Source organism: Annulohypoxylon maeteangense (assembly GCF_022496945.1).
Source record: "Annulohypoxylon maeteangense strain CBS 123835 unplaced genomic scaffold GGS22scaffold_8, whole genome shotgun sequence".
NCBI classification, from domain to species: Eukaryota; Fungi; Ascomycota; class Sordariomycetes; order Xylariales; family Hypoxylaceae; genus Annulohypoxylon; species Annulohypoxylon maeteangense.
In genome coordinates, this window is record NW_025953255.1 from 131,983 (window position 1) to 146,819 (window position 14,837).

Sequence of the window (14,837 nt, forward strand, 5' to 3'; positions counted from 1 at the left end):
GCACTTGAGTTATCGAAGTATCTCGTGGAAGTTATCGTAAAATTGTGGAATGAAGCGACGCTAGGGGAAACTTGGGGTGAGATGGATCGTCCACTGTCGAGGGACACAGATCGCGCGTTCTGTGAGGCATAACCATCGCCGACCGTCGAAGATACGCTTCGAATGCGATGCGCACCATGCATCGATATCATTATGTATTGGAGTTAACCGGGAGATGGAAGGCTAGGTATTATATATATCGGATCGTATTTTACTTCGGGGTACGGACTTGATGTTAAGTATATTGCCTATCCTCTTGATTGTTGATAGAGTGGTGATCGTTTCAAGCTGTTATATTGTGAATAAAACGTATTAGGACAATGTGTTTATCGAATAGGACATACCTATTTACGTACCTCGGTGCCCATCTCAACTTTTTTGCATCATGGAAACCACCCAGGTACCTGGTATGTATCTGGAGTATCTGGATTCTATGCGAGAAATTAACGTCTACACATCTCCACATCTAACAGTTCATGATTGAAGCCAACTCACGTTATGTTGATTAGATGTTTGGCTGTCTACCAAGGCAATTAGCCCATATTGTCTTCTCGGACTTCCCTATTGGCTCGACTCTTGGCGGTGAGATTATCCGTAATAGTTAAAGCGTTCTCAGGACCGGTTCTAGGTCTTGGAGTGGAGAAATCTCCCTGGTATTTATTTTCGAGCGTGCTCCTGGTTTTTAAAATCTTGAACGTCCCCTGGGTGCCTACCAAGTCAATGGAAGCATCCACGGTAACTTCTACCCCGTCATCATATTTCTGAACTGTATGTTAGAATGCAGGTAGTAAAATAGGATGATTTCTAGAAGAGCTGACCTTGGAAAGACCTAGTAATATGACTTTCTTCATAACCTGTAATGTGCTGACGGCGCCAATGACGAACGGGATGAGTTGCCCTGCACTGTCGATTGAATTGACCCCCTGGATGTTGTTCCATGACAGAGTAAATTCGATGCTAAGGATGAACCAGATGATACTGAGGACAACATAGACATTCCAAAGTAGGCAGAATCGACGGTTAAGGTAACTATGACACGGATTACTCCTTAGTCAGACCGTTATTAGAAGATACCATTGATATAACTCACTATGCCCTATCATAAGGTGGTGTGTTCCCACTCTTCGCTTGTGCTTCGACTACTCGGCGCTCTCCATCCTTTCCTCTTCCAAGGTATACGATTAGTTTAAGAACGTCGGAAAAGCGGTAAGTTTCTTCGCTTGGTTTAGATAAGAAATCTAGGACATCAAAAGACCCCGTAAATTGAGACAGAGTAGCAGGGTCCAAACCGAAGCTGTTAAATATCGAGTTGATACGGTCTAAAGGCTGTTTTAAACGCTGCGGTGCCTCGGGTATCATGTAATGCAGCAAATCTCTATACAAAGCCATGATTGCATTGTGCATGATCCGTATCGTTAACTGAAATAACACTAAGAATGGCAGGATGACGATAATCAAGATGAAAATCGAGACGGTCTTGAAGAAGCCAACAATGGCACCATCGAGCTGCTGCCTCGAAAAGAAGAACACGAACGGAGGATCACAAGTCTGGTTAGCCAATCGGTAGTTGGGCTGCGAGGCAAACCAAAGCCAGATATTGACGGCCGTCAGCACGCAGACTGTCGTCGTCCGCCAAAAGACTCCCGACCACGAAAGATGGTAAGGCTTGAGCGGCGAGATATAATTCAACGGTAGCTTGATCTTGTTTCTGGCTATCCTCCACATAACACTGAACCAAGTCGAATCCTGTAAGGATGCTCTCACCGCTCTCTTCAGCCTATCGAGATTCCGAAGCAGCTCAGCAACAGAGCTCGGACGGAGCAGATGCAGCCTCAACCCGAACGTGCTCAATGTGGTCACGAAGAATCCTAGGCAAAACTGCAACATGATGTACGTCTCTATAGGCTGTATGGTGGGGCTGTTAGCGAAGGTCGCGATCATGGTGGCGACCAGGATGGCGAAGACGAAGACGGAGTTGACGTCGTACACGGACTGTGCCGATAGGGGGTCCACGAGCAGGCTGACCCAGGCCGTTATCCATTGCAGGTACACGCCGATTCGGATGCCCAAGCCGTAGAAGTCCGGGTTGCCCTCGATGAGCTCGCAGTTTGGAGGCTCCGCGGGAGAGGACATCGTCGTCCGAAGTTACACGTGGTAACACCCGTGTCGCTGGAAGATTCGACGCGTGGCTAGACAAGGGTTTTTTGGGGCGCAAAAAGCAAAGTGTTTTGGTGTGACGATCATCCTAATCTGTTGTAGGCTTGTAGCGTATGTGTATGCATGGACAGCACAGTTCCACTGACTGTCTGAGTTTAGATGTGCTATGTATACGAATATATGGCACTCTTTCATTTGATAGACAGTGAAGCCAATGTTGTGAAAACTACAAACAGAAGGATTCGCAGGTCATCGTTACGATGTTACGGAATTACTCGTTCAGCTCTCTCACATATTGCGACGTGGGGGCGGAAACTCCCTGGTCCGCAAATGAGAAGCCAGGTTTCGCGCTGAGCCAATCGTCGTTCGTGCTTTGCCGTCGCTCACAATCGCCATTGGCTGGTGGATTCCAATACCGCTTGGGCTCTTCTAACAGACAGTCGGGTAGGACCCGACAGCTTGGGTATTGAAAAAACCAACAGTATGGCGAGGTCCCGAATTACATACCTACCTTAGTCTTAATAGACCTGGTACGAGTAAGCCGTAAACAGATCCATTCCGTCAAACGTCGCAATTCCGAGGCAGTCGTCGTTTAGTGAATAATTCTCCGAATGTGCCGGCTCCCGAGTTGGTAAAGAAGTGGAATACCAAAGAGAGGGAAGAAGAGTTGAAAAAAAGGGGGAGAATATCAATTTAGGGAAAGGTCGAAACAGTCTAACCTATATTTACCTAGGCAATTTATATCATAAGAACCTTCATGCGCCCCGAGCACTGTAACGTTACGGCGGAACGAGATCCGATTGATTTGTCTATGCCTTGATTTTATGTTGCTAAAAAGAAAAAAGAAAAAGATAATTAAATGAGAGAGTCCGTGTACAGCGTATTTCATAACGGGTGGAAAATATAAGGCTTAATGTCTTACATAATGATACCTCGGTACTTACCAGGTACTAGGAAGTAAATGATTGATTAGTGAAAAAAAGGCTCCAAGACTCGGGAACCAAACGGCTGGGATGTGCTACGTATTTCAGAGACGCCGATGTCCCGCCAGCTTGGTTAAGCCATCGTTACACAGCATAGACCCCTACCCCATGTTCCCTCTCGGTCGGTACTTGTAGCCAGATATGATCACCGAATATATCCATCGCTATATTATATCGTCTGCAATAATCGCATGGGTGATAATTAATCTGTATATTTCTTGAATATGTTTTTTCAAATTTTTAAGCAATAATAAATATTTTCTTGAGGTGGATACTTAGGGTTGCGTGCTGTCGGGCTTCTCACTTGTGATGTGGTCAGTGCGTCCATGTTATAGCCCGGTTAACCCTATCTATAGTACCGGAGGTACGTACATGCTTCTCTCATGTAAGAACTCCTTAAGTCGGAACCTTGAATAGTATTCTTAAAAATTGCTTCGGTCCACAACATCGAAACTCCTTTCTTTGTCAATGTTTATTTATTCTTATCTTGCATTTCATTTTTTTAATTAATTATCTCGAACCCCATCTCAGCCCTTATTTGATACAATATATGTATGGAAGTTCCAAGGTTTAAGTCTCCACAATCGAGACGAAGCCGAGCTCGGTGCCACGCCTTCACCGACTGAAGGGAACTCACCCTGCTTGCCCTGCCGCCGTCTGCGGTGGGTTCCAAATTGCTGGGTCGGTACGTTCCTATTCTTGGGGCCCCGACTGTACCATCACTTCGCTTCTGGTAAGGACCGGTCGATTCTCATTGACGGTCTCGACGCCTCCATCTGCAGCTAAGCGGGGATCTCCCTTCTTATAGCCAATAGACCGCCGTCTCGATATTGGTGGCCACCCTTGGCGGGGCTTTTCTCCGTTGCGCTGGAACCCATCGTGATCACTGATCACCACACACACACACTAGAGATCCCTTCCAGTCCTCCCCCCTCTCAGAACTAGAATATAGAAAAAACAGAGGCAAAAAGAGACAGGCCGTTTAATGTTTCTTCGCCGCTACCACACTGTAACCCTCGTCCCAAGGTATTCGGGTCAATGACGGAACCATCAGGATCGCGCGGAGGCCCTTCAGGTAAGCCAGAACCTGCGAGGACCGTAGAGCAAGACGATCCCTCGAACGATATCGACTCTCTCATGTCAGTATCAGCTGACGAGGACGGCTACGATGCCTTCTCAGGCATGCTCTCCGCCGATTCCATATCAATGTCCGAAGACGTCCGCGACTACGTCTTCGAGAACTCACGCCGCTATCACAAGTACAGTGAGGGGCGCTATCACTTTCCTAACGACGATGCCGAGCAGGAGCGTGAGGACATGCAGCATGCTATGGTCATACTCCTGTGCGACGGCAAGCTGCACTTTGCGCCTCTCGACGACCCGAAGTCAGTCCTCGATCTTGGCACGGGAACGGGCATCTGGGCGATAGACAGTAAGCAACTATTTTGACCGGGTGACACACTCGATTCGGACTTGACTCAGCACTAACAAGTTCACTCTTCCGCCTCTTACTAGTGGGTGACCAGTATCCCGCTGCAGAAATACTAGGCGTAGATCTCAGCCCGATACAACCCCTATGGGTGCCCCAGAACGTGCAATTCCTCGTCGACAACGTAGAGGAAGAGTGGGTTCAGGCGCCAAACTCGGTAGATTACATCCACGCGCGCCAGATGGCACCGTCGATACGGGACTGGCCCAGGATCATCTCAGAAGCGTACAAGTAAGCCCTTTCCCCCTACGCATGACAGACGCAATTACTCACAGTAAACCCCGTCGTTCTGAAACATATAACTCAAAAATTTCGCAGGGCATTGAAACCGGGAGGATGGCTTGAGATCCAAGATTTGAAATGCGTCGCCGGGTGCGACGATGGCACGATGAAGGACGACGACGCCCTAGCCGCGTATGCGGATACGCTCGCAGATGCGCTGCGCAGGCTCGACATCGACTGCATCGAGTCCGTGGAGAACTACGCGCGGTGGCTGCGAGACGCGGGCTTCATGAACGTCAAGGAGGTCAAGATGAAAGCCCCGCTCGGGACGTGGCCGACGGATCCGCATCAGAAGAAGATCGGGTTGTACAACAGGAATATGATATACGACGGCCTCCACGGCTTCACCATTAGGCCTTTCACTCACGGTCTCGGCTGGACTCCCGAGCAGGTCGAGGTCTACCTCATCGATGTCCGGAAGGCGATACTTAAGTCCGAGGCGCATATTTACCTCCCATACCAATGCGTTTACGCGCAGAAGCCTCTAAGAGCGCGGTCGCTCTAGACTTGACGATCGAGGTTATTGCTTTTGCATATTCGCACATAACGCATATAGAATGGTGGTGGTGGTGGGGGGCGTACGATACACACACACACACACACAACACATACCTGCATGAATTTTTCATGAGTCCGTTTGGCGTCTAGCGGATTCGGGCGTAAAACATATATAGGATCGGTTTCTCCTCATTTGATACCAGCGGTCGACGCGTTCTAGAAAAAGGGGTGAAGGGGGGTCGAGGGCGAAAGCGATAGAGATCCGTGGCATGTTTTTTTGCGTTTACATACATACAAGGTACCTGGTATATACATACCGGACCGGACTGGCGTTTCTGTTGTTGTTGTTGTTGCTTGGTATATATTGCCGCACTTGCCATCCCCATATTAGTGGGCGTCAGCGGCGTTGGTTACGGGCATGCTAGGGCTGTCTTTATCTACACGGCGGCTTGGGTGGGGGCGGAACTGCATTGCGGCGTCGCCCTTTTTACGAAGCGATGGTGTATATAGGGGGTTTGGTATGGGGGCCTCTAGACGCTAGGTATATACTTAGCATGGCTATCACGAAATTTAGAAATTGAATTGAATTGACCTAACGTCTTTGGTTGCTCACTTTTGGGCGCTCGTGCTGTATTGGTGTCGGTATGCACGTGCTAGGTTTGTGGGTTGGCAGTGACAGCATAAATAGGAGGCGGGTAACTGTCATGGCCGTTTATCAAGACATGCGACCGTTTTAACACCTTTTTCTGTTATAATTGAGCCTTCGATCGCGCCAGGGTACTTGTTTGGGCTTTGTAAAGATTTTGAGGTACCTATCTTGCACCCAGAGTCTTGATGAAGGGAAAGGAGAAAGGGGTTAACCCAAGAGAGTCGACTAATTGAGATACAAAGTCTGAATGGAATAGAAAAGGTTCAATATCAAACACTTGCCTGTGATGAATATGTCGATGAAGTACAGGTAATACTCAAGTAGGTTTACTGTGAGGGGAGAATTTCGTTCGTTTCACATCTCGATCGGGTACTACGTCGGATCAGATCATTTTATGTGGCTGAATCGTTGCGAACTTATTCAGCACTGTACATTAGATTGTCTTACCCAGAAGCTTTCGAACACCAATAAGACTCCCAGTACTGGCTGTATAACGCGCTATTTAGGCATGGCTAGTTGTCATTGGCCGCCTGTGTGTACTCGGTGTGCGATCACCGCATTCAGCCACCGCCCTCCACGACAGCGACTGCTAAGGTCTAGATGCTTTGAATCTTACTGAGCTGCTGAGTAGCACTCTCCTACACCTTTATGGAACTCTCAGGTAAACAGTGACCCTTCACGTAAGCCAATGTTAGTCAAGCTGCTTCTCCTATCTCTTGGCATAGATTGACATGCTACAAGGGTTAGGGTTAAATCATAATATGCTATTCTATCATTGCTTTGGTGTAGCGTAACACATGGGAATGAAACGTATATAGGTACAGGCTGTACGATTAACTAAGCGCGTCTGACTGTATGGCATTCCATACCAAGATCTCACTTTGAGAAAGATAGAAGAAGTGTATCTAGGTTGGAAAAGAGACTATTCCCATTTCATCCGCCTAATTGGGATTTTCGTTATGAAACCGAATGTGTCGTATCAATAACTCATGTATTGATACTTTGAAAGGTCTTGTAAGTGTGATGGTAACTCTGATATGTAGGTTGGCTTGGCATTCAAATTAGAGTCCATCTCCAACGACATGCCATTATTTCCGCAACATAGCTTGTTAAATGCGAAGGATCTTGGTCTGAAAATCCGTACTTATATCAAATATATTCATATATCTCTAGGGGTAGATATTGCGAGTTTAGCTGATAGCGACTACATACCTGTTCCACTGTCATAGTGCAGCATTGTTGGCATGGCTTTTTCTTTGAAAGGTCAGGTCCGGGCTAGAGAAACAGAATGAATAGGTCATATTGTATTACCAAAACTTAATACATCTTCCTATAATTGCAAGTCTTTTCAGCATAGGTACTTCGTATGAGCCATCATCGAAACTATGAGCAGTATATATCCAATCTCCATTTATCGCTCCGTATAAAGGTGTATTGGCAGATCAGGCGCCCATTAGTTCTAGGCCGTTTATCTGAAGGTAAACGATATTCACATCAAGTTAACTTTGCAGCAGAGTTTGCAATGCTCCATCAGGCACGCCCATAACATATGGTAGAACTAGAAGCCAGCCATAGTTGAGGTCATGGTCATGTCTCATGGATGACATCTACCTATACGTGGGCCATGTGTACCTACAAGGCGATGTCCTGGTCTTTGGATAGCTAGGTAGCAAGCCTCTATATGAATTCCTATCTATTTACATCAACTCATACATCTGAATTATCTTTGGATGAGTTACTGACTCCAATGCGGTGCTATTTGGTTAACGTTCAGTTCTAATAACGATAGAATGCAGAAAAGTGTTTACAAGTTAGCATACTACCGTATCATCTGTTCGATTTTACCCCTTTCCTACGACTACGACGACACTTATACTTTCGGCAATACGAAAACAAGGAAGTGAACGGAAGAGGATAAACTGTTCTCCATGAACCTACTAGGTAGGTAGTCAGATAACTGATGGCTTTTTAAATATTTTCTGGCATATCAACATTGATTATGGAGATATCCCCCACGACGTAGACTCTTCCAAGTTCAAACACGTTGCGTGGCCTATCGTGTCTATGTTTAATAGATCTTCTGACTTGACTCGCGCGAGAAACTCGACACAACTCTTCTCCGCAGTTTCCGGGGGTAGCCAAGAAATGCCCCAAGCGTATAGACTAGAAAGAAACCTGTATTATACAATGATGACAACTTGGGGGGACAATGATCTTATGACTAATGTCTTATATACCATGAGAAACTTGCCTGGTTACGCGTTCCTCGTATAGCGCTTTGACATCTTGTAACCTTTGAATATTTTTGCCATTACGTTGGCATGATAAATGAAAAGTATTCATTCATTGACTCGGCTGCTATGACGACGAAAAAGAAATGACAAAAATCGCAGGGAATTCATGCTTGATTGCGCGTGATGGAAAGCATGGTTTTGAATCATTGAATGATCAATGTTCCGAGACATCTTCAGGTCAGGCTGCTTATATAATATGAGACTATATTCCCTGTGACGCGCAGCCCCCGTCGGTTAGGGTTAATCGGTGATCGTGGCGTTCCTCATTGTCCGGACAAGCGACGTTTAGAATGTAACGGGACGATGGAATTCGTTTTCGGAAAGGTAAGCGAGTTTGTTGAATGATACGGGAGGTGCGAGATATCCAATCATGAGAATATCATGAGAAATTTCGAGTGGGAGTGTCTTGAGATTTTAAAGAGACGAAAAGGAAGAAATGAAACGTGCCGGCAAGATTCGCTAATGGACCTCGCCTAAACCTTCGGATCGTCGAAATAAGCAAGTGCGTTGACAAAGAAGATGTGGACAAAATGGGTTGATGATTGGTGTTCGGGGCGGCTGAGAGTAGCACGAGGGGGGTACCTTGGTTCAGTACGGGTCGGTAGAGACGGCCTGCGACGGTACTGCCGGTGAGATTGGTGAGAATTGGTGAGATTGGGTTGGTTACCCCACAAACCACCACTCCGAAAACGACCCCTGTCTTGCTGCACGATCCCTGAACACCTTCCACTGCTTCCACTACTTCCAGTGTAGCCAGACGTCCGCGCTCCACCCTATTAGAATTCTGGGACATTGCCGAGTCAATTCCTTCGAACATAGCTCCTAGGTAGGACTAGCTCTTCTTTGCTCGTACCCGGGACAGCTCTTTGATTTTTATCTGGTAAGCTGGTTCTCGGATGCATAATGATGATATTTGGATCAGTAATATCCGTACCTAGTAACAACTTGCACATGTGGTACATTGTATTTACCTAGCTAGGGTATATTCTAGTGTATTGTACCTATTTGGAATGTTGCCAGAAGACGTGGCGTAGTAGGTATCATGGGGTTGCATGGGGGGTCGATGATGAACCTCGATTGAAGCCTTGTTCGTGGTCTTAGCGGCAAACCAGACATCAATTGATGTAGTTAGTTAATAGATGTACTAAGTAAAAATACTTTAATGTTCATTCAAGTTGAACTAGATTGGTTTTTGTTCGTTGAATCCGTAAATTAATCCTACATAGTATACTCGCCGAAGACTAGACGCTACTAGGTAGGTAGCTGCTGTATCTGACAACCAATGGTCTTATACGCTTAAGGACCGGACTGGAGCTTAAAGTATTTGACTTTACCGTTAGACCTGTTAGCCAATCGCTTATTGCTTATTCATATATACCCAGTGCTCGTCGAAGAATCAGGAGCAATGGACAAGATTGAAGTAACCTCGGAAGTCAGACAAGCAAGGCAAGTTTAGTATAGATGTAATAAGGAAAGTGCAGAGAGAAAAGAGTAAAGAGAGTGCGCGGCTATTATTCCCCAAGGTCCAACTGTGGATTTTGCCCCACCTCCAGACGCAGATCACCCTACACTCCAGACCAACCCATAAATTACTTAGGTGGGAATTAGGAGAAGAGCGAGAAAAGACGCTACAAAAGTCAAAATCAGGTGGCTTTCATGGCCCCGTGGCCTCTCCCCGCCTTTTACCCCCCCTCCCCCCTTCCCCCCTACCACCCTCTAGACCCTGTCCCTTGCGAACATTGCCCCACAGTTTTCGACGATGAAAGTTCTCTTGTCCTTCTCCAACTTTTTACACCCTTCCAGCCTTTGTTCTAAACCTAATAACTACATCTCACTTATTCAATGGCTGAAAAACAAATGGATCAGTCCCAAGCTCGTCGGCGACGTCGTGATGGATCGTCTGGAGTACAGCAGCGTTTGTGTACGCACTGCGGACGAAGCTTTAAGCGGTCTGAGCACTTAGAACGCCACGTCCGAACCCGTTCGTTACCCCAACCCCAACTTTTTCTGATTTGCTTGTCCCATTGATTTTAATTCCATTGATCTTAATCCCATCTTACCTCCCTCGATCTCTCCTCGATCCCTCTTCGATCTGCACCACCTTACTCCACCACCAATTCCATCATATTTGACAGCGGATAACATATGCTAATTCTCGCTCCCAGACACAAAGGAGAAGCCATATGTATGCCATTGTGGGTCGGCATATTCACGTCGAGATCTCTTGACCCGCCATCAACGCATCACTCATGAAACTCTCTCTCCAAGGTCTCCTGATGCTCCAGCGTCGGAAGACAATCACCAGTTGGCAGCAACAGACTCGGATCCTCCGTCCGAGGATACTGCTTCAACGTCTACTGCTCCAATGTCGGATATGAGCATGAATCACGGTCTCCAGCAGCACCAATATTCAACAAGCCACGATTATGGCATTCATAGCCACCCCGCTACTCAGCCCTATCACCAACTGATCGCGGGCCAAGAACTTGACTACAATGGTAAGTTGTGTCACTCTGTTCAGCCTGGGCGACACTACGTTATATTACTCTGTGTAGCCATTCTATTTATTCTTAATTCTCAATTCCCAATTCCCAATTCTCATGTATATTCGCTTATTCTCATCAATGACTAATCTTTCATATAGGTCAACACTTTTCCAGCTTTGACCATTATCAGGAAGTACACAACTTTGCGGACGGAGCTGGCCTACCTCCAGAATGGACTCACTATCTTGAGCCTAACTTAGAAGACACTATGGATCCCGCGTTAAGAGGTTCGATGGTCGACATATCATCGCCGCTTAGCAATGAGAGTTTCTCGGCGCACGCGTACAATCCTTGGATGTCACAGGCGGCCCAGAAATGGGGCAATTAGGTCGAGTTCCGGAATAGACGTGGCGACTCCCCCTATTAGCACGAATCGTTACTCTCGACGATTACGAACCCGCCAATTTACCGTTCCGCCCCCTCCGGGACCCCGCGGTATCTTAGCCGCTTTTGGTCGTATAGGGGCATCTATATGAATTGGATGCCGTGGAATCTACGTTTATGACATTGGCCACCAAGTGATGACAGGACATATCTTCCCTGAAAGGCAGATATTAAATAAGTGTAAAGGTAGTTTTCTGTCACGATGGTGGTTCAATTGGAAATGAAGGACATCAACAGTGATTGAGGACCAAATTGTACCTCAAAATAACTGATATTACCCCGGCTAGGTGAATATGGCGTGCCTGGGATCAACTTGCTCTGCTCTGTTTTCCCCCACCCAAGCCTCACACCTTGCCTCATCCACATCTTACATCTTACATCTCACGATATTGTCTGGAGGACTCATCCCCAATGTCGTCACGAATTTTTGTCGCACTTTGTTACTGCTCGAGATGATGAGCGGTTGCTCATTTCTCGTCTTCAAGAAACGGGCCTTATGATATAAAGATTGACGATACCCGAGCTATACGCTCCAGCCATATTACAATAACGAACGATGCCTTGCTTGAAGGATTAGTAACCATGCTTATGATCATGCAACCTTGAAGTGAAGCACATACCTAACCATTCAACGTCGCGTCTGCATGTCTTGGATACATACCCTGCTCTAAGTTTCGGCTGATTCGCCTGTGCTATCTGCATCGAGAGTGGATCGTCGAATTATGGGAAAGTGAAGATTAATGGACGATAATGAACAATAATCTTGAATTATACATGCAAGCTTGTTATGGGTACATCAAGCCACCTCGCCTATCACCTATCATCTTACACACTTGCCCTTTTCTTCATAGTTTTTGGCAATAGCTTCCTTTTTCTTACTCAAGCTACCTACCTACTAGGTACTTAACCCAACCATCAACAATCAACAATCAATAATCGCCAAGAAATTGATCTAAGCCTCAATGCATCATATCCGATATCCCAATTATCAGAAGATGCGATCATCACGACATGCATTCACGTCACCCCCTTGTAGCTGCTTGATCGAGCATTGCCGTTGCATGCTGACGCGCATCTGGAACAATTCGGGACCATTTCCAACTGCGACCATACGTTGTTGGGCACGCAATAGCGACTCAGCTAACTTGCTTGTTTGTCTGCAGCTGCCATCTCCCGTGGCATGAGGTGCAGACTGCAGTCAATGATATGATTAATCCTCTATAGCGCTACTCCTGGCATGCCCACCCGAGCAGCCGATTTCAGGTCGAGAGCAAGGCAGGGCCAGGGCTTCTGTCGGCTGTCCGGTAGAGCTCAATCCGCGCCATAAAACGCGCGTTTCAGACCGAGCACATAATAGTTCACGCCCACATCTGCACCCGCAAACTCGGTGAGGTCGCAGACGGTCGGCGGCGCATACCTACATTATGTCATTGAGCTATCGGCCATTGTAGCTAGGCAAGCAATGGCAAGTTCCGAGGTGGCCTGGAAAATCTAGCGGCGCCTTGATTTTCGCGGGGAAAGGCGATCATTGCAGAGCTACGACGATTTCCCGCCTCTGGACTGCATCTCGGTATTCGGGCTTGTACGGATGCGGCGCGCAGCCTTCTCCAGCTCTGCAGGCTAGCTAGCTGCTTTTTCAGAAAGCACGACATGGAAATCCCCTCGCAGTCAAAAGCTTCCTGCGCGGTACCGAGACCAATGCCCGGTGACTAGAGCCCATGCTGCAGCTCGAGCACGAGCGCCAGCATGTGTAGTAGAAGGCGTCGAATATTGTTTAGTCCGTGGGCGGTAGCGAGACAATAGGTGCCGATGGGAGGCAGATACATACATAAAACGACGCACGCTCTCGCCAGCTTTTCGTGCCTCGTACGTCAGGAACGCGGCGCCAATGTACCTGATCGCGACCGGTCATTGGACACGCGGGTTTCAGAATACTTGCTTGGTTGGTAGGTGGCCAAAAAGGATCGTTGGGAACAACCATTACCAATACCACCACCAACCACGACGACGCAACGCATCGCATGGCACACCCATCGGTACAAAACGCACACAACATCGTACATACCATACATACCATACATACATATCGCACACATACATACATACATACCTACACAGACACACACGCGCACACACACACTAGGGATGGGAGATTCTGGGATTGGAAATGTGCACCTCGTCCCCGCACTTGCTGCATGGCGCACTTCGCTTCGCCTACCTAGGGTAGTCCCCTCCCCTCTGATTCGCGGCCGCGCCGTTATCTTGTGCGAGCTTCGGGAGAATAAGAATGCCCATTCGACGCGGGCGGCCAGTTCGGTGATAAAAACCCGCACCCGTGTATCTCCCGGTATGTGAGATAAGGGTCTCATTTTCTAACCCTACATACATACGTACATGAATACCAACCTTACATCTACATCACAGTAAATGATCAACGAATGAACCAGCGGATGGCGGAGTTGAAAATCGGGCAAATTTTGTTTTTTTTCTTCTCTTTTTTTATTGAAGATGCAATAGGCAGATTTGTAAAGGAAAGATTAGTCGAGGACATCGAATACGTACCTAGTACCTATACGGATACGATTAGCGATGGAGGGGGGGCAAATGATTGATTAAACTGGAAAGAAACAAAAAAGAAACGAAAGCAGAAAATAATAAGGAATAGTAATTCAATATTAAAACAATTTAACAATTAAATAAAATAAAACACACACGTACGTTTCATGAATAAAAGATTCCCCCCTTCGGCAGCCAAGACTCCGTAAACCTCATCAAAAGACTGGCGATGAATGGGTCGAACCTTCAAGAGAAAGGTGCGGGGCCGTTCGGGACCCCGGTTCGATCATCCGATCGGAGCCCGAAAATGAATCGGACCGGGGACATTCCAATTCAGGAAATAGTTCGTTCCTTCTATCTATCTGTATCTACCTGTATCTATCAATCTCTATCTAATCCCCTTCGCATCTACTATCTACTATCCGCCTACATATGTAGCTCCTCACATCTCTTCCCATTTAAAGGCAAAGAAAGAGAAACACGAATCGAGGTCGCACATGTCTGGACTCTGCATCTCCGGCAAAGTGCACACGCCACGCGCAAATCAGATAACCAACCCTTATTCGAGCGCTGCCCTTCTCTCTCCCTCTCTCTCGCCCATGATAATCAACGTTACATCTGCAAGTCTTCGCTGTCGCAATTGGCTAATGTGGCCAATGTGCGTTCAGGCTTTTCAATCAACTTTTTTTTTTCTTTTCGTTTATTGAATGGGAAAGGGAAAGTCTTTCCGTTGTGCTTTTTTAGGAGAGAGAGAGGGAAGGTAAAGATATCTACATATGTAGGTCTACGTGAGTTTCCGATATGTGGTGGCATGGACCTAGGTAATGTGGTTGGTGATTAAGCGGGTGGCAATGGACTGGCATGTACTATGTACGGCCATGATGGACGGATGTACTGAAACATTAAAGCCGCAGATACTTTTATACTTCTATACATGTACGCGTACGAACACTCCGTACC

General features: G+C 46.9%; 4 protein-coding genes across 4 annotated transcripts; 2 read left to right on the forward strand and 2 right to left on the reverse strand.

Moving 5' to 3' along the window:
• Positions 1 to 321: 321 nt before the first annotated feature.
• GGS22DRAFT_136864 (uncharacterized protein) lies at positions 322 to 2,314 on the reverse strand. The gene is made up of 5 exons (XM_047958612.1): positions 1,130 to 2,314; positions 858 to 1,068; positions 535 to 800; positions 384 to 470; positions 322 to 327 (listed from the first exon to the last, which is right to left on the reverse strand). Exons 1-3 carry the CDS (start codon positions 2,170 to 2,172, stop codon positions 573 to 575), a joined length of 1,482 nt encoding a protein of 493 aa, XP_047818820.1. The 5' UTR covers positions 2,173 to 2,314; the 3' UTR covers positions 322 to 327; positions 384 to 470; positions 535 to 572.
• Positions 2,315 to 3,659: 1,345 nt separating this feature from the next.
• On the forward strand, positions 3,660 to 6,044 carry GGS22DRAFT_162438 (S-adenosyl-L-methionine-dependent methyltransferase). The gene is made up of 4 exons (XM_047961222.1): positions 3,660 to 4,254; positions 4,360 to 4,611; positions 4,695 to 4,899; positions 4,987 to 6,044. Exons 1-4 carry the CDS (start codon positions 4,218 to 4,220, stop codon positions 5,453 to 5,455), a joined length of 963 nt encoding a protein of 320 aa, XP_047818821.1. The 5' UTR covers positions 3,660 to 4,217; the 3' UTR covers positions 5,456 to 6,044.
• A 4,066-nt stretch (positions 6,045 to 10,110) lies between these two features.
• Positions 10,111 to 11,440, forward strand: GGS22DRAFT_136943 (uncharacterized protein). The gene is made up of 3 exons (XM_047958613.1): positions 10,111 to 10,372; positions 10,557 to 10,889; positions 11,036 to 11,440. The coding sequence occupies exons 1-3, from the start codon at positions 10,234 to 10,236 to the stop codon at positions 11,263 to 11,265; spliced, it is 702 nt and encodes a 233-aa protein (XP_047818822.1). The 5' UTR covers positions 10,111 to 10,233; the 3' UTR covers positions 11,266 to 11,440.
• Positions 11,441 to 12,849: 1,409 nt separating this feature from the next.
• Positions 12,850 to 13,790, reverse strand: GGS22DRAFT_136946 (uncharacterized protein). Its single transcript, XM_047958614.1, has one exon. The coding sequence runs from the start codon at positions 13,688 to 13,690 to the stop codon at positions 13,193 to 13,195; it is 498 nt and encodes a 165-aa protein (XP_047818823.1). The 5' UTR covers positions 13,691 to 13,790; the 3' UTR covers positions 12,850 to 13,192.
• Between the last annotated feature and the right edge of the window lie 1,047 nt (positions 13,791 to 14,837).